Genomic DNA, 20,509 nt, shown 5'->3' with positions numbered 1-20,509 from the left:
TGTCTATTAGATTATCTTCTATTATTGCACAATATATATATATTTTTTTTACACCTATTTAATATTTTAAACAATGTATTTATTATTTTACACATAATAATAATTATTATTATAATAACAATAATAACTTAGACTTACATAGCGCCTTTCATGGGACCCAAGGCCGCTTTACAGAGTAAATAATGAACAGACAACAGAACAAAAGCAAACAAATAGGCAGAAAAAAAGAAATTAGCAAAAGCCTTTTAGTGGATGTGTTTTGAGGGTGTTTTTGAAGATGTCCAGGGAGGCAGCATTGCGGATTTCTGCAGGCCAGCAGAGTTTTGGACGTACTGGAGCCTGTGCAGGGCTTTGCTGGGAACCCTGAACAGGACTCCATTGCAGTAATCCAGGTGGGAGGTGATGAATGCATGTATGAGGGTGATGTATGAGGGTGATGGCCGGAGTCTGGAAAGGTTACGGAGGTGGTAAAAAGCAGATTTGGTAACCAATTTGATTTGAACCTGGAAAGGGAGTGTGGAGTCTAGGATAGGGTGACCATATTTTCAAACCTCCAAATAGGGACACTTTGATTTTACCGCAAACCAGAGTCATCTGACAACGATTTACCTTCTTATTAATCTCTATAAACAGTTGTCTGTATGTAAGTTCTGCCAACAATCCGTTCTAGATCTAAAATTCGACTTGAGATAAATTCCCTTGACGCTGTGTCACGAAAGCCGATCAACGTCTAGATTTCCCGACCTCCAACAAATGAGCATTTTACAAGTAGTTTTCTTCTCCTCTCGGCGACAGACCTTACAAATCTTCATTTTGACTTTTTACTAATCTGAATCATGATGTGGAAATTTTGGCAAAGGTAAGACCCGTTAATTAAAGAACATCACAGGAAAAAAGGGTTCTTTTTCTGTAAACAATGCGGCACGTGGAAAAGGAAGTCTCAACTGGAAGTTGTTTTAACAAAAACAAGGTAGGCCTGGAAATACGTTGAGGCCAATGTAACTTAAATAGATAAATGAAAACGTAAAGATGGCATGACAGTTAGCCTACTTGATGTGATGCAGCAGGTCCTGTCAGTATGAGAAGATGGGCAAGTGAAGCAACAGCTGCACACCGATTGATTGACACATGTACAAACAAATGACTACTGAACTTTGGCTGGTGGTGCATTAGCGATGTTTTCTATCTGTTAAAACAGCAGCAGCCTTGGCAACGACATTGATTGACATATAAACAGACAAATCAGTGTTTTAAGGATGGTGCATCGTTACTATTTCAATTGGTCAAAACTGGGACAGGGCCTGTTCAAAACTGGGACATATTAGTGTTTCAGAGATATTTCTCGGGACTCGGGACACGGAGCTTGAAAACGGGACGGTCCCGATCAAATCAGAAGGTCTGGTCACCCTAGTCTAAGATGACGCCGAGGTCGCGGACTCCGTCAATGGCGAGGAGCAGATCTCCAACTTTCCGGAGTAGCGCCTTGGGACCCACAACCATGAGCTCCATTTTATTACTGTTGAGTTTGAGTAGGCTAGATGACATCCAGTTTCCGTGCAGGCAGCTGACAAGAGATTGAGGGGGAGCTGGGTGGATGGTTTGGTGCAGAGATAGAGTTGAGTGTCATCAGCGTAGGAGTGAAAGTCGAGAGGATCGAGTAGATGGTTAAGAGGATGGGGCCAAGCACAGAGCCCTGGGGCACGCTTTGGTAGACTGGGGAAGGGGGGAACTGGAGTTATTGATTATCACAGTGTATCACCGTTTATATTTATTATTCTTCAAAATATACAGTATGTATTATTTTGCACAGCATATTTATTATTGTACACAACGTATTTATTATTTTACATGTTGATTATTGTACACATTATATATATTATTTTACAAGGTATATTAATCATTGCATATATTTAATATTGCACACAACATATTTATTATTTTACTAATTATAGTTATTATTGTACACAGCATATTTATTATTTTTACTATCAGTGTGTAGTCCATGTTGTTTAGTATTAGTGTGTAGTCCATGTTGTGTAGTATCAGTGTGTAGTACATTTTGTGCAGTATCGATGTGTAGAACATATTGTGTAGTATTAGTGTGTAGTCCACGTTGTGTAGTACATGTTGTGTAGTATTAGTGTGACGTATACATATACCACCTCACTCGGTGCATTCAGCTCAACCTATCTAAGGCTGAGCTCCTTGTCATCCCAGCCAGTCCCTCTTTGCAACCACAGATCAACATCCAGCTCGGACAATCTAAACTCATACCCACTAAGTCTGCCTGGAACCTGGGCGTCATGACAACCAGCTATCATTTATGGTTCATGTGGCCTCGATTGCTCGGTCATGTCAATTTGCCCTGTACAACATCAGGAAGATCAGACCCTACCTGTCAGAGCATGCAACACACCTGCTGGTACAGGCTCTCGTGATATCACGCATTGATCACTGCAACTCCCTCCTGGCAGGCCTTCCTGCATGCACATCCAAACCTCTGCAGATGATCCAGAACGCAGCAGCGCGGCTGGTCTTCAATCAACCCAAAACGGTACATGTCACTCCACTGTTCGTATCACTCCACTGTTCATATCCCTCCACTGTTCATATCCCTCCGCTGGCTCCCAGCTGCCACCCGCATCAAATTCAAACCCTGTTGCTTGCTTACAAAACAGCAACAAAAACGGCTCCTGCCTACCTGAACGCCCTTATTCAGAGGGGTATTGCACAAAACCAAGATAAGGGATTAAGCCGGGATTTTCCAACTATCCTGGCTAAATCTAGCCTTGACTCAGTTGCATGAAAGCAAGTTAAATAAAACCCGCTCAAGTTACCATGGAGATTTATTCTTTGCAGCTAGCCTGCTCCCCAGCAGGCTAACAACCAGGCTAAGATTAATCCTAGTGATTCATCTGTTAGTTCGACGGTCAATCCTGAGATGATTAATTAATGAGAAATTAATGTGTTTTACAGCATTTCCATGGTCTTTGTAAATACGTTTCATAACTTTAATTATCCTGCATTTAAATATTACAGATATATTGTCATTTGTCATTTCAGTAGGTTTACTATTATTTTAATGGTAACAGTCACTTTAAAATTCTTTCATGTGGTAGTAATCATTACTGTCAGGCCTAGTGTTATATTGCTAGTGTTTATGAATCAGAGGTTTGATGAATATGTATATTATTGCAGTTGTTGAGATGATAAGAAATGGCTGATGAAGTTGCAACGGTGGTTTCAATTAAGTCTGTGACGATCACCTTCCCTGGCCACAGTAGACCCCTCTACATCGAGGATGAGTTTTACAAGATTGCAGGTAAAGTGAATTATAAATTACAACAAAAGGTTTAACATTTGAACAGTCACAGTAGGATACTCATTATTTTGTGTTACAGCTTTCCCTAATGTCATTGGTGCAGTGGATTGCACCCACATTGGCATCAAACGCCCCTCAGGGGAACACGAGGGAGATTATGTCAACAGGAAACCCTCCAACAGCATCAATGTTCAGGTAAGAATGATTTATGGTTACTGTCAGCTACAAAAAATTAATTCTGTTTATTAAATTACCTTAATAGGTTTCATCTTATCGTTTCAGATGATCTGTGATGCTGACTGCCTTGTCAGCCATTTAGAGGCAAAGTGGCCTGGCTCAGTCCACGACTCCAGAATCTAAGTAAGCCACACAAATTTTACTTTAAAGCACTTTGGATATCATGAGTGTTTTACTCTGCTATCTATGTAGTTTTAAGAATTATAACTTGTATTCTCAGGTGAATTCTCTGGTGTGCTGCTGGGAGACAAAGGCTATGCCTGGGAATAATTTCTGATGACTCCCCTTGCAGACCCCCAAACCCCGGCACAGCAGGCCTACAACCATGCCCATGCCAAAACAAGGGCCCGAATTGAGATGACCTTTGGCCTTCTGAAATCTGGTTTTCATTGCCAGCACCACCTGAGGGTCTCCCCGGACAGGGCCTGTGATGTGATTGTTGCATGCACATTGCTGCATAACATCAGCAGCCTGAGAAAGGAAAGGGCTCCCAGAGTAGTTCTGGATATTGACCGGGACCATGCTCCCATCTTCCCAGACAATATAAATGGCAGACTGGTCAGAGAGCAATATTGCAAATTATTTCAGTTAATTTTGTTTTGATTTAGCCATATATAACCATATATAACCATATAGTGTACTAGACATTCATGAAAAAGATATTATTTTATTTTTGCATGCATCACTTGTCAGCTTGGAGCTGGGAGAGAGAGAAGAGAAAAACATAGCTGATTAACACATTGTGTTACGGTCATGGTCACAGTGTGCACTGAAATAATCTCTCACTTCTCTTTCTAGTTTCTTGATTTCTAGGTACTGTTTTCTTTGTGTCTTCCGTTTGATCTCCAGCTCGAGCTTGATGTCCTGTAGCTTTTTCTTGCTCAACTCTTTATATCCGCCAGCTCTATCTGTCCCTTAAGATGTCATGCATAAAGTTGTCTGATGCTTTGTGAATTCTGTAAAACACCTGTCAGTTAGCACAGAAAGAGTTGTGCATAATGTAGATTTACTTTAGGCAATACTCACTATGTTACCAGGCTGTTGACCTTGCTGTGCAGTGTCTGGGTCCTGTTACAAATATGATATTTTGTATTTGCTCCACGTCACTGACTTCTTATTCACTATGGATGAAATAAGCAGGATATTTCCACAAAATTGACATGATACCTCAAGCCTTCTGGAGTGCAGTGATATATTCTCTTCATCATAGAAAGTACTCACTGGATCATCTTCTGGTAGCTCCAAAAGTGTGACTGTGTTACCAGATACTGCAAGGGAAGCCAAAGTCAGACAGTACACATAATATCATTATTTGATTGTGTTTCATGTTAAGTAGTATTGTAATAATGTATCTTGTATGAAGAGGCCATTTTCTGTCACTGGGACAGAGTCAGTGGCTGTCCCTCCCTGGATCCCTTCCATCACTGGCCTCCCTTTATTATCATCCAGTGCCAGCTCCTCTGCTGGAGTGAACTCCTGGGTCGGTGGGCCGCCCCCCGTGCCCGATTTGTGCCTTTTTTACTACAATCATAGAGACATAAAATATGTCAGCAGATCTATTCACCTCATTTGTACTTTGTTATCAATAATCAAGTCACTTACCAGGCTGCAAAATGTTCTTGTATTTAATTTTGACTTGCTGCCAGTTCCTTTGGTGGCCGTTTGTTCTTTATGAAGGATAGATAAATACAAAGGATAGATGAAAATAGACAAAAAACACAAGATAGATAAATAGATTAAATAAAGTGGACAGAAAAAATAGACGCCCATTGTGGATAATTGTTTGCAATTGATCTTAATGATAATCTACATTTCCTGAGTAACATGCACTTCAACTCGCCACATTTAAGGCAAAATGTACAACTGTTAATTATTGGACTTGAAATTGTAATTAATTGTAATTCTGACAGTTTCAGTGGAGCACAGTGGGACTACTTACTCATTCAGCCGGTCCGCTATTGTCTGCCAGGCTTTCTTTCGTTCTTTAATTATAGCAACTGTATTTCCTTTTTTCTAATGATGTGTTTAATTTCTTTGTATATCTCCATGAGGAGCTGTTGTTCTGCTGACGAAAAGTATGATGCATGTCTTGTCCATTTTTCCATCCGTGATCCTGTGATCGATCCCGTGGTCTATTTAAGAATGCCTTGAACGTGCACTTATCCTGACTATCTGCACCTGACTGGACATAGCTGCGCCTTCTCATCCTGGCTCGGCGAACCTGCAACCAATTCAGCCAGGATGCAGATTAAACAGGTGAAGCTGGGCTTTCTCAGTTATCCTGGATTTCTTTATTTTACTTCTGTGCGATACCCCTCTGGTCTCCAGGTCATGTTGTGTTGCGATGTCAGAAGATCATGAGCAGAAATTCAACATGGCAGTGTGTTGGCGGCTAGATGCTAACATGTTAACCTAGCTAATGTAATGCAGTGTAATACATCAGTGCTTTAATAAATCATCCTGTCAGGAGCTGAGTTCAGTTTCTATGAATGATGGAGGATAATTAACACAAACAGCTTTCAGTAGAAACATCAAATCCTCTTTAAGCTCCAACACAAACTCACAGCCTTCATGAACTGAGGATTTACCTCAGTATATAATGTGGTTCATGTTAAATCAAGCACTGACCAGAGCTATGCTACTCTTACTTTCAGGAGAACTGAGGACAAAATAACAAATGAGTCACGAAATGTTGCATTTCTTTGTCTTCCAGAAACATCAACACAACATTAACACTTCAGGTTTGTGATTCAGACCCAAAGAAAACACAGTTATGGTGTTCAGCAAGGTTATTAAATCTAATGAAATTCAGGAAGCTTAAAAATGTTATGTTGTGCTGCCCCCATGTGGATATTTTCAGCATCAAACAGACTGACTTACTGTGTTACATAAATTATATTTACATTAACCGTGTGAAGAAGTCATAACACAAACAAACTCAGCAGTGTTTCTGTAACGTACATTTATTAAAGGAGTGGGAAACAGTACATGATGTCAACCTGCAGGAGAACGTGTGAGGCACTTAGCATGAGGACAGATTCACACACAACAGCACTCCATGTGTTTAACATGAGCGGATTTAAAACCTGCAGCGTGTTTATAATGGAGAGCATCATCACCATCATAACCATCATCATCATCATCATCATCATCATCACGACGACAGCTGAGGGTATGGATGGGGGGGGGGGACTCGTTGATACTAAGTGTCAGAATCAGAGCTGATCGGTTGATGGGTTATGTAATGATCACAGTGAGGAACAGGTCAGTCAGAAATCACATTGTCGTCACGTGTTTGTGAAACAGGCGGAACGTTTCACAGAAACATGTTTGCATCGTTTGTCTGACATCACTTCAAGATGTACGAGAGTGAGTCATGAAGTCAGAGAGAAAAGTGGGCAGAAAGACTTAAAATAGTTCTCCAAAGTTAATATTGTAACAGATCAGAAATGTAAATCGTCCTGTGAACATGAGGAGGAAGTAATAAAAATACCCTTTTTATATTCTGATATTTTACCTTGAATAACATTTTGTGTGCAGTGTTTCAAAGTGAAGCCATCAATGAATATTTGAAACATTGAAAGAAAGTATGTTTTTGTTCTAACATCGTGTTCAGACATTTAACAGGCTGAATTCATTCTTCATATTTCAGAAGAATTATAAATAAAATATTAAAAAGCTTTTCTCTGCTTTGGGATGTTTTGATCTTGACAACTTTTGCAAATTAAAGATTTGATGAAAGAATAATTCAGCATTTTATAAAAAGGCTAATAAACTTTTTTTCTGAAAGTGTGATGAGGTCAATACAGAGTCTAAAGTCAGCACATTGTTAGCCTAGCTTAGCATAAAGGCAAGGTAAAATATTAGGCTAACTGACTAAGCTCACAAATTAACATGTTTTATCTTTGTTTCATTTGAACGCTAAAAGTTAAGCAGGCGTTACATGCTACAACTGCTTTCTGCTCCCACTCTTTATGCTAAGCTAGGCTACCATGTCCTTACTCAGTTAAATAAACAGACATGAGGTTAATATCAATCTGCTCATCCTAATCTTTGGAAAAGTCACGGAATCACATTTATGTTGATTTCTTTAACATCTCAGTGGAATGTAGTTAAACACTGTAGAAATGACTTCAGGAAGTTACGTCCTGACTGAACATTTATGAGACGCTGGTTAAACTGGACCTTCAGTGGTTGGACGCTGGCTGTTTGAACCATTAAACAGAAAAGCATTGACAACGTTAGCAGTGGTTGCATTGTTCAGTCACTGTTGCATATTGAACGGAATAAAACATTCATTCCACAGTTTCTCGTGTTTAATACAATCATTAAAACACAAAGAAAAAAAACTACAAAGTCATGTTACTGTGAAAAAATAAGTCAAACGTAACATGAAAAGAAAAGTATGTAGAGCCTACAGCATTAAACAGCCAGCAGGTGTACAGTAAAACAAAGCAATAAAAGGTGAAGCAAACACACAGGTAATGTTCAGGTAAAAATTCTACAGAGGACGAAAAACAACGGGACTGTAAATATTAACTTCTTGTAGGACCAATATTAACAAGAAACTTTTTATTAAAGAGTTATATTGAATATTCTGGGTTTTATCTGATATCTGCAAATTTCCACCCTTCCACCCCACATTTTCTTTTTCCACTAAAAGATGAGAGATTCCCGATCCAGCTGCCCCCTCCCACCATAAAACTGTCTTTATACTTCTTTATTTTAATCTGCACCACGAGCAGTAACTCGGGTTTCATTCAGTCATTTCAGAGGGTAATGTAGTCACACAGAGTTTGAGATTATTGGTAGATTAGATTGTATCAGTCAGCCACAGTAAACCAAGTCCTCAGCAGTTATTTTAAAGGCCTTTCCCTTTATAGGCTGAAATCTCCCCTTTCCTCACTACAGGCCCTTTTTTTTAAATATTGGCAGGAAGTGTTGGACAGAACAATAAGGAAAAAGCAGTTGGACATAGGTCATTATATTGTGTGACAGCTGTAATTTGAAGTTTTGTAATTTGCTAAACAAAAAGCAAAACGATCAGTTGATTCATGTTTTATTAAAATAATTAATTTTTTAAATCAATTAATTATTAAAGCCACTTCTGCCAAACTTTTACATATTAAAGACTGTGGAGATGTTTCTTTGTTTAATGTGATAATACAGTGAATATGTTCACATTTGACCTCTCCTGATGTTAACAACCTGCACATCCGGTGTGATGCACAAACACTACAACTCACAAAATCAGCACAAAATCTTTAAGATTTATCAGTAATTTTAAAAATCAAATGTCGATTAACATGATTCACAAGATGACCCCAACAAACAGCTGTTGATTGCACGTCTCGAATACAGAGACATGAAACGCCCCTGCAGAAGTATTTTATAAACCGTGTGTTTGCACACTGAGCCGACTGAAGAGTAGCGGTAAAAAAAACTGTAGTTATGACACATGGAGGTACAGGTTGACAAAATGCCGACAAGCAAACTGTAAACTGATCCTGACCCTAGAGTAGTGTAAAATTGTATACCCTCTGTTTAAAACATCATACAAAAAGGAATAATTTGGATCCGAACTTTTCTCCATAACAAGCACAAAACACAAAATTATACTACAAGCTTTAGACTGAAACTATACAGGAAATTAAAAGTTACAAAAGTCCCTTAAACTAGGCCTATACATCAGCAAAATCACAAAGCCGATTAATATGAAATCACCTGAGTAATTGAATCCAACTCTGCACACAACCTTTGCTGACATATTTCTCGTTCCTTAACCAAGTGCTCGTACAACATCTCCTCGTTACAGTGTACCATCTCCACAGATCACTGAGACCTGTGAGCATGAGAGAATTCATGCTTCTGTACATAATTTATCAGAATATGCACCTATGAAAGATAAACTATGATTCACTTAAGAATATATATTTACAGAAACAGAAATATAACAAACATATAGTGGAAGGTCATTAGAAAAATATACAACATTTGTTCCACAATCTCAGCCCCTGAAAAGGTGAAACCTTCAGAAGAGTTTATTCCAGTCTCTAGTTGCCTCCATGAGGTGTCGCTGACCGTGGCCGATCCAGTCTTCTTGGCTGTTAAAAAGACGTCCACAGAACCAGCAGGTAAACACCACAGGCTCCTGACTACATCCTGATAAAGTGTCCACAACCTCATACTTTTTCCTGCTTTTCTTCCTTAGCTTCAGTTTCAGGAGAAATCGTTCCCGGACAGAACTCCGAACTGGCCGAGGTGTTAGATCGTCACTGTGAGACAACCCGCTTTTGGTCGAGGAGTTCTTCCCTTTAGACCCCAGATCAGCGAGTGCTTGGACTGTTTTCTGAGACAGGGACACCTTAGTGACAGCACCTTTGTGCTTGTTGACTACTTTCATGATGTTGGACACTTCAGAAATCTCAGCATCTGGATGATTGAGCACCACCACTGGTTGGTATTTACGGGGGCACTTGACCTGCTGTAGAGAACTAAAGGGGGCAAGTCTCAGTGTCCTCTCCACGTCTTTGGCTACAGGTGTCCAGAACAAAGTAGTCTCTTTCTCAGTCACTACTCTATTTGAGAGTCTTCTGGCTTTATGCACCGTTTCTGGAAGCTCATCAAATAAAGTTTTCCTGCGCCTTTTCCTTTGGCTTGGAGGCCGGATTGGCCTTGGTGCTAGGACAGGTTTCTCTGCTTCACACTGTGGAACCTTAATATTCATCTGAAAGGGGGAAATGCACGGTTCTTTGACCTCTCTCTGTATGGTGATAAGTTTCTTTACTGAGTTGGAGGCATTTGCATTAGTTTTGTTTGATGACAACAGAAAACACTGGGTCTGAGGTCTGGTGGCCAACAACAAAGGTTGACTGCTGGAGGTGGGAGCCCCAGTGGTAAGAAGGCTACCGGTAGGAGTGACAATTTTAAATATGACTTTGTTCCCAGTGCTTTCACTAGTTTGGCTGCACTGAGTCCCAGTCTTTGCCTCCTGGTTGTTCAGTAGTAGGCCTGATTTGGAAGGAGAGATATACCGGAGCAGGAAAGCCTGGCGTCCAGGCTGCAGAGAGCTGGGTTTGTCTGCAGAGTTTACAGGCATAGCAAGGACAGGTCGTGAGTTCAGGGGGAGTTGTGTACTCGCCAATCTGAGGCCAGGAGTACTGGGGGTCTGAACAAACGGTACAGACCTCTGTACTAAGTAGCAGGTGGGCTGTGTCTTCGTGGTTTTGTCTGCAGGTGTATTATGTGGTGTACTTGAGAGGAGTACAGGACCCTTAAAACCTGGGCTGTTGAAGAAGTAGTGATTTGAGGTGGTGCCTACAGCTGGTTGGACAGCAGAGAGAAGTGTTGTCCCTTTTTCAGGAGTTCCTGTGTTTGGTACTGATACACCTGTCCTCCTGCTGTTTGGAGTCAGGGTTAGGCCAGCCGGGTTACTCTGTCTTTCTAAGCCTGGTGTCATGTAAGAAACATTGATCTGAGGATTTGCAGAATTGGTTATCAATTTGAAACCTGGACTGGCCTTGACCTGCACAGGCATGGTGAATCGATTCTCAGAGGTCCTCAGAAGCACTGGCTGCTTTCCTTCTGGCAACTGAAGAATCCGTAGAGTTGTTTTTGTTTGTTTTAAAGAATCCTTGCCTGTACTTGAAGATCCAACTCTTTCTTTGTTAAGCTGTTGGGTGATGATTGCATCGGAATGTTCCTCCACAAAACTGCCCATGGAATTTGAACTACTGTTTGTTTCAGACTGTTTTTTGGATATAGGGATGCTCTCCTCCTCAATTTTAATAATATTAAAGTCTTGTAGCACTGACTCAGGATTTTCATCCTCAGCGGGAGGATCGTCAACTATGCACTCATCGACCTCATTGTCACTGACTGACACCTTCCTTATGCACTCCTGATTCTTTTCCAGACTTGAGTCTTCCTCATTGCCACCTTCTGTGTGTTCTGGAGACTCTGCTAGACTCAAGTTAAACCTTGAAGATTCACAAACACTGCGTTTGTCTTCTGAATGTTCGGACATATTGTCAAAGTTTAGGGTAGTGTTAGGTGAAGTGCTGAATGATTCCTTGGAATAATTGTGAAAAGAAAATACTTCTTGGTTTGGAGATAGTTTTGAGTTTTCTGAGCACACATCACTTTCTCTGCGACTATCTGGAGAGGGTGGGGACGACTCTGACAGAGGTACTAGATTTGTTGAAAGATGTTTTAAAATTTGCTGGCCTTTTGTGTTTGTAACCTCAGTTCTAACATTAAGAGGATTATCATTTTCTGGAGTACTTTCAGTAGACTGGTTATCATTTTCCATAGTGTTAAAGGAGTTCCATTTGTGTTTGTCACTAAGTTTGTCTGCCATTGCATGGTTCATTGATAAATCATCTGCAGCTCCACAGTTTTCTACAGTTTTTCTGGTGACTTGTTTGAAAAGCAAGTTTTTCTGACACCCTTTTGAAGGTGTAGATAGACAAGAGACCTTACTATCACACATTGTTGAAGTACTATTGAATTTAGAACCATTGTGGCCGAGTGCATCAGGGACTGAGTTGTTATCAAACTTACTTTTCTCTGAGCGGGTTGTTTGACTCTGATGACTTTGGTCAAGCTCATTTGTTATGGGATATAATGTGTCTGCACAGGTAGAAGACCTGTTTAAAGAAAGATTAGTTTGTTCCCCTACATTGTTTCTGTGAGGAGTACAATCCAGGCTGCAAACAGAGGTTTCTTCCTCCTCAATCTTGACTTTTACGGTCATAATTTCGTCTTGATCCATCTGTATACATGATCCACTTCTTGGTGAAACAGCCAAGCAGTGTGATTTTGAGCTCTTGCTGTGAGAACCTTCCCCATTCTCAACAGTAGCTTTACTTTTATCCAAGATGGGATTTTGTGCCGAGCAGCCCACGTCTTCAACCGGGGAACCGTTCTGAGTGGATGAGTCCCGTTTTGCTGTCGGTATCACTTTGAGAACTAAATGTTTTTTGCCTTCAACCATCTTGAATCCCATGACTTTGGTTGTACAGTTTCTGGGAAGAGAGATTTTGTTCTTCACCATCAGAACAGTCAGTCCGTTCGGGTTGGTGTGAGCCACAGCATCAGAACTTGCAGAGGTGTCACATTCCTGTAACATGACTGGCATTGACTGCTCGATGTTATGAGAGACTTTGCTCCAGTTTTTGTCCTTTTTAGCCATAGTCCCATCCACAAAGTGGTGGGTCTCCTCTAATGATATCTCTGGTTTGATAAGCCGGCCGTTTTGGTTTTGTAAACTCCCAGACAGACAGTTCAGTTTAGAAATCCTCTGAGCCTCTTGTGATTCACTCTTTCTGAGCATAAGTTTAAATCCTGCAGATGAATTTGCTGGAGTGATGCTGTCTTCTATAGACTTCCATACATTCATTCTCTCAGCTGTCTCTTTATGAACAGCTGCCGTGTGATTCTTAAGGTACTCGCTCCTCGCTGCACCATATCCACAGATCTGACAAGTAAAGGGGAATGTGCCCAAGTGAGCTTTCATATGCTTCTGGTGATCCTCTTCGTTCAAGCTGATATGTCTGCATTTGGAACACTTCCAGGGACTCTCATTATGATGATGGATGTGCTGGACGAATGTTCCTGCGTCCACAGTTGTGAACTCACACCAGTCACAGTTAAACTGTCCGTTTAGGCTGTGACACATAATGTAGTGTCGGGTAAGCAAAAGCAGAGAGTACTGAACGTCGTCATTACAAAGCTCACAGGTTACCAGAGTGTTCCTGTGTTCGATCCGATGGCGCTGAAGAGCAGGGAACTCGTTTGTGAAAAAGCCACACAGGTCACAGGGGTATGTAGGAAGGGTTCCTTTATGACTCGCTCGAAAATGTTTAAGGAGATCATTGGGACTATAGGTGGAACCGTCTTTACACACTGAGCATTCAAAACTCAGAATCTTTCCAGAGAACACTGCCCCCTGCTGGATTTTACAATGAGCTTTGTTAAGAGACGGCTTATCTTTCTTGGTGGAGCTCCCATAATCCTTCATGGAAGGTTCTTCTGCAGTGCTATAGAGCGACCCATCTGTCACTTCTCTGAAATGCTTGTACACAAAGTCCTTTACCTTTTCCTTTTCATCCTCTGGTACTGATATGTGACATTTGGCAGAATCATGAGGTAATGTGAAGTCTTCTTCCATAGTTTTAAACCTGCAGATACCTGGAAGACAAGAGTAAATATGTTTGTCAGTCCAGTTAAGAAGAATATCCCATATTCTATACATTTAATAAACTGGAGAGCAGAAAAATAACCACATGTATAATGTGTGTACTGCAGAGCGTCAGATGAACGACAATCATTGTTCCAAATACATAAACAGCCATCTGTGATTATTATATGAAGCCCTCTAAAACCTAAAAGGGCTATGAGTGAGTTTCAATTAAATACTCTACTAACATCAAACTTTTATAAAACATTGAAAAAACAAATTAGCAGATATGCCATTTCATATATTTGAAATAATGTTGAGGCCAGTATAAAGAACATAAAACAGCATAAAGTCAAAAGCAAATCAGCGAGTTAGACCGGCTCTGATTAGTAGATCTTTGAGGTATGTCAGAAGGTAAAACCTCCCCCAGCCATGGGAAATTACTGCATACCAGAGTCACAGGTGAGTAAGGCACTTCAGTGATCAATTACAGACGTCGTACATGTAAAGTAACATGCAAATATATTGTATATATATATATAAATGAATAAAGGAGGACAATTTGTAAATTAACTTTAATGTTCTCAGTCACTTCTGGAGCTATCTATCTTACAGATGGAGGAGCTGCTTAGTGCGAACATGTGACAGCATTAAACTAAAATGTCAAACAATCCAACAGCTTCATTTGTCTTTTCAGGAACCTTAACCCTGTTACATCAAAATAATCAATAATATAAAATACAACAACAGAGACTGAAAAGTTGGTTCAGTTACTCTCAGATTAAAACTGTTCAGATTTTTAAGGAAACCACTGGAGTCACATCGTCACTGCTTACATTACGTACATTACATACATTCAATATGAAGTTATTACCTGTATTCCTTTAGGAGAAACTGGATCATTAATGCACGCCGTGTCTGAAGAGGAGCTGGTGGTTTGGACACGCTGCCTGAAAGACACAAAAAAACATTTATCAACTGATTTCAACTTTTCATGTTGTAAAATGTTGGAATTGTAAAAACTATTATTTAAAAAAAAATGAAAACATTTACTTGTTCAGTAAAATCTGTTTGTCAGGCAGTTTCCATCAATTTTGGCACATTTACTTATAATTATTGCACACGGTGCATGATGCTGAATGAAACTCAGCGTGACCTCTGTCTCTTTAAAATACAGTTTAAACTGTTCCAACAGAACCACCAGAGACTGACCGACAATGTTTTTATCATTTATCATCAGTGATTAAAGTTAGTCTGAGAGTCCGTACGGATCAGGGCTCTGACTTAATCTGATACAGACTAAAATACAGGAGCAGAAATTTCTCCGATACAGACTAAATACAGGAGCAGAACAATTCCGATACAGACTAAATACAGGAGCAGAACAATTCCGATACAGACTAAATACAGGAGCAGAACAATTCCGATACGGACTTAATACAGGAGCAGAAATGTCTCCGAAACAGACTAAATGCAGGAGCAGAACAATTCTGATACAGACTAAATACAGGAGCAGAAATGTCTCTGATACAGACTAAATGCAGGAGCAGAACAATTCCGATAAAGACTAAATACAGGAGCAGAAATGTCTCCGATACAGACTAAATGCACGAGCAGAAATGTCTCAGATACAGACTAAATGCACGAGCAGAAATGTCTCCGATACAGACTAAATACAAGAGCAGAACAATTCCGATACAGACTAAATACAGGAGCAGAACAATTCCGATACGGACTAAATATAGGAGCAGAAATGTCTCCGATACGATACAGACTTAATACAGGAGCAGAAATGTCTCCGATACAGACTAAATGCACGAGCAGAAATGTCTCCGATACAGACTAAATGCACGAGCAGAAATGTCTCCGATACAGACTAAATACAAGAGCAGAACAATTCCGATACAGACTAAATACAGGAGCAGAACAATTCCGATACGGACTAAATATAGGAGCAGAAATGTCTCCGATACGATACAGACTTAATACAGGAGCAGAAATGTCTCCGATACAGACTAAATACAGGAGCAGAACAATTCCGATACAGACTAAATACAAGAGCAGAACAATTCCGATACAGACTAAATATAGGAGCAGAAATGTCTCTGATACAGACTAAATGCAGGAGCAGAACAATTCCGATACAGACTAAATACAGGAGCAGAAATGTCTCCGATACAGACTAAATGCAGGAGCAGAACAATTCCGATACAGACTAAATGCAAGAGCAGAACAATTCGGATACAGACTAAATATAGGAGCAGAACAATTCGGATACAGACTAAATACAGGAGCAGAAATGTCTCCGATATAGACTAAATGCAGGAGCAGAACAATTCCGATAAAGACAAAATACAGGAGCAGAAATGTCTCCGATACAGACTAAATGCACGAGCAGAAATGTCTCAGATACAGACTAAATGCACGAGCAGAAATGTCTCCGATACAGACTAAATACAAGAGCAGAACAATTCCGATACAGACTAAATACAGGAGCAGAACAATTCCGATACGGACTAAATATAGGAGCAGAAATGTCTCCGATACGATACAGACTTAATACAGGAGCAGAAATGTCTCCGATACAGACTAAATACAGGAGCAGAACAATTCCGATACAGACTAAATACAAGAGCAGAACAATTCCGATACAGACTAAATATAGGAGCAGAAATGTCTCTGATACAGACTAAATGCAGGAGCAGAACAATTCCGATACAGACTAAATATAGGAGCAGAAATGTCTCTGATACAGACTAAATGCAGGAGCAGAACAATTCCGATACAGACTAAATACAGGAGCAGAAATGTCTCCGATACAGACTAAATGCAGGAGCAGAACAATTCCGATACAGACTAAATACAAGAGCAGAACAATTCGGATACAGACTAAATATAGGAGCAGAACAATTCGGATACAGACTAAATACAGGAGCAGAAATGTCTCCGATATAGACTAAATGCAGGAGCAGAACAATTCCGATAAAGACAAAATACAGGAGCAGAAATGTCTCCGATACAGACTAAATGCAGGAGCAGAAATGTCTCTAAAACAGACTAAGTACAAGATCATAACAATTCCGATACAGACTAAATACAGGAGCAGAAATGTCTCCGATACGATACAGACTTAATACAGGAGCAGCAATGTCTCCGATACAGACTAAATACAGGAGCAGAACAATTCCGATACAGACTAAATACAGGAGCAGAAATGTCTCCGATACAGACTAAATGCACGAGCAGAACAATTCCGATACAGACTAAATACAAGAGCAGAACAATTCCGATACAGACTAAATATAGGAGCAGAAATGTCTCCGATGCAGACTAAATGCAGGAGCAGAACAATTCCGATAAAGACTAAATACAGGAGCAGAAATGTCTCCGATACAGACTAAATGCACGAGCAGAAATGTCTCCGATACAGACTAAATGCACGAGCAGAAATGTCTCCGATACAGACTAAATACAGGAGCAGAACAATTCCAATACAAACTAAATACAGGAGCAGAACAATTCCGATATAGACTAAATACAAGAGCAGAACAATTCCGATACAGACTAAATATAGGAGCAGAAATGTCTCCGATACAGACTAAATACAGGAGCAGAACAATTCCGATAAAGACTAAATACAGGAGCAGAAATGTCTCCGATACAGACTAAATACAAGATCAGAACAATTCCGATACAGACTAAATACAGGAGCAGAACAATTCCGATACAGACTAAATACAGGAGCAGAAATGTCTCCGATACAGACTAAATGCACGAGCAGAAATGTCTCCGATACAGACTAAATACAAGAGCAGAAATGTCTCCGATACAGACTAAATACAAGAGCAGAACAATTCCGATACAGACTAAATACAGGAGCAGAACAATTCCGATACAGACTAAATACAGGAACAGAACAATTCCGATACAGACTAAATACAAGAGCAGAACAATTCCGATAAATGCAGGAGCAGAACAATTCCGATATAGACTAAATACAAGAGCTGAACATTTCCGATACAGACTAAATACAGGAGCAGAAATGTCTCTGATACAGACTAAATGCAGGAGCAGAACAATTCCGATACAGACTAAATACAGGAGCAGAAATGTCTCCGATACAGACTAAATGCAGGAGCAGAAAAATTCCGATACAGACTAAATACAGGAGCAGAAATGTCTCCGATACAGACTAAATGCACGAGCAGAAATGTCTCCGATACAGACTAAATACAAGAGCAGAAATGTCTCCGATACAGACTAAATACAAGAGCAGAACAATTCCGATACAGACTAAATACAGGAGCAGAACAATTCCGATACAGACAAAATACAAGAGCAGAAATGTCTCTGATACAGACTAAATGCAGGAGCAGAACAATTCCGATACAGACTAAAAACAGGAGCAGAACAATTCCGATACAGACTAAATACAGGAGCAGAAATGTCTCCGATATAGACTAAATACAAGAGCAGAACAATTCCGATAAATGCAGGAACAGAACAATTCCGATATAGACTAAATACAAGAGCTGAACATTTCCGATACAGACTAAATATAGGAGCAGAAATGTCTCCGATATAGACTAAATACAAGAGCAGAACAATTCCGATAAATACAGGAGCAGAAATGTGTCCGATACAGACTAAATACAGGAGCAGAAATGTGTCCGATACAGACTTAATGCAGGAGCAGAAATGTCTCCGATACAGACTTAATGCAGGAGCAGAACAATTCCGATAAAGACTAAATACAGGAGCAGAACAATTCCGATATAGACTAAATACAAGAGCAGAAATGTCTCCGATACAGACTAAATGCAGGAGCAGAACAATTCCGATACAGACAAAACACAGGAGCAGAAATGTCTCCGATACAGACTAAATACAGGAGCAGAAATGTCTCCGATACAGACAAAATACAGGAGCAGAAATGTCTCCGATACAGACAAAATACAAGAGCAGAACAATTCCGATACAGACTAAATACAAGAGCAGAACAATTCCGATAAAGACTAAATACAGGAGCAGAAATGTCTCTAAAACAGACCAACACCGCAACGTTACTGCCCTTACTTGTGCCACCTGCCATCATGGCAGGTAAATGAAGCAAATTCACCCGACACTGCACAAAAGCACCCACATTTGGCGGGTGCTTTATTTCCAAGCCTGATCTCCAATGCAGACTAAATACAGGAGCAGAACTGTCTCTGATACAGACTAACCCTAATCCTAACACTCGCTGTTCCATCTTTTAGCCAACGCTGACTCAAGTGACATCACACGAGGACATCTATCAGTCTGCACTTGATGAGACATTAAAGATTTTGGACTTCATAACAAGCGCAGGTTTACACCTGGAAACACCTGTGGACACCTGGGAGAGCTGTGAAGTGTTAGATGAGAGCACCTGTCCTTGAATGATTTGAGTGAAAAATCAGCTTGGCCGAGTAACATTTAAGAGACCAATCAATCAATTAATCAATAACCAGCAGATTAGCAAAATCAAGTAGAAAATAGTGTTATTTTGAGTGAGTGAGTGAGTGAGTGAGTGAGAGAGAGAGAGATGAACAGACTACAGAACATTAACAGTGACAGAACAGGATATTTCCTGTTGAACACACACAGTGATTGAACCTCTTTAACTCAACATGATCAGTAATGATGCTAGGCCTGAATCAGTCCCGCTCCGTCTGTCTGCACGGGGGCGGCCATGTTGGAAGAAAAAAATGGCTGCCATGATTTTATGACTGATCTGCTTCAGCTCCTTCATTCTAATAAGATTTAATTTAACATTTACTTTCTGCTGAAATTTTATTCACAACTTACAAAGAATAACATAAATAATATTAAAGGCACTGAAAACAAAGGAAATCATACATTTTAAATTAAGTTAAACTACACCAGAGAGAACACGCAGATTTCTTTAACATAATTAAACTAAACATGAAAATAAAAGTGAACTGTAACACCTGAATGAACACCTGCACAGGTAAACTGCTACAGAGCCACACAGGGACAGACACATGAGGCTCGAGAGGAGGAGAAAAGTTACATCGTCTCAGGACTCACTTCAGTCAGCCTCAGGACCAAAACACCGGGTCGAACCGGGTCAAACATCGGGTCAGTCCCTGTCCAACATGGTGTAACAGTAACTCCGAACATTAACGTCGGTCTTTACATCATTGTGCCCTGCTGACTCTCCTGAATGTGAAGTTTAAACGCGTTTAAACGCAGCGTCAGTGGACGCCTCACACACACTCTAACTGACGCTAATCTAATAAAACTGAACTCTGTACACCTGAACTCAGACAGTTTGTGTGTTTATAATGAAGATCCGTGGGCCACTTCAGCTCACTGTGAGAGTGAGTGTGTGTGCGTGTGTGTGTGTATGTGAGAGTGAGTGAGTGTGTGTGTGGAGTTTAATGAGCAGTTATCTCAGACCGTAATGAAGCCAACACGCTGAAAGTTACAGTAAATTAACGGGTTCTTACTCTGAAGTGTGAACAAGTTGGTTCGTCGTCCCGACAGCGGCGGACATTAATGCACGAGCTCAAACACAAACAGCTTTAACGGTAGTCTTCCTCCTCCTCCTCTCTGTGGAACACAGCGACGGCGGCCATGACAGTCCATCCGGGTCCTTCTGCTCCGAAAACTCACACACGAGCGGAGGAATACAGACTGTTCCCCACACACCAAAATAGAGCCGCCGCCGACATTTTTACACTAAAAGTACACTTGAACAACTTTCCGCGAATAAGAAATAAAAT

At 40.3% G+C, this 20,509-nt stretch overlaps 1 protein-coding gene across 1 annotated transcript; it reads right to left on the bottom strand.

The window, feature by feature from the left end:
• Window positions 1-6,729: 6,729 nt before the first annotated feature.
• Window positions 6,730-20,395, bottom strand: LOC138594047 (zinc finger protein 518A). The gene is made up of 3 exons (XM_069665142.1): window positions 20,234-20,395; window positions 14,614-14,689; window positions 6,730-13,750 (listed from the first exon to the last, which is right to left on the bottom strand). Exon 3 carries the CDS (start codon window positions 13,728-13,730, stop codon window positions 9,591-9,593), a length of 4,140 nt encoding a protein of 1,379 aa, XP_069521243.1. The 5' UTR covers window positions 13,731-13,750; window positions 14,614-14,689; window positions 20,234-20,395; the 3' UTR covers window positions 6,730-9,590.
• Window positions 20,396-20,509: the final 114 nt, after the last annotated feature.

Source organism: Semicossyphus pulcher, unplaced genomic scaffold (genome assembly GCF_022749685.1).
Source record: "Semicossyphus pulcher isolate SPU_LCO1_2020_fin unplaced genomic scaffold, fSemPul1.0.p SCAF_16, whole genome shotgun sequence".
Lineage (NCBI taxonomy): Eukaryota > Metazoa > Chordata > Actinopteri > Labriformes > Labridae > Semicossyphus > Semicossyphus pulcher.
Note: the sequence above shows the minus strand (reverse complement) of the source record. Positions and strands in the feature narration are given on the sequence as shown.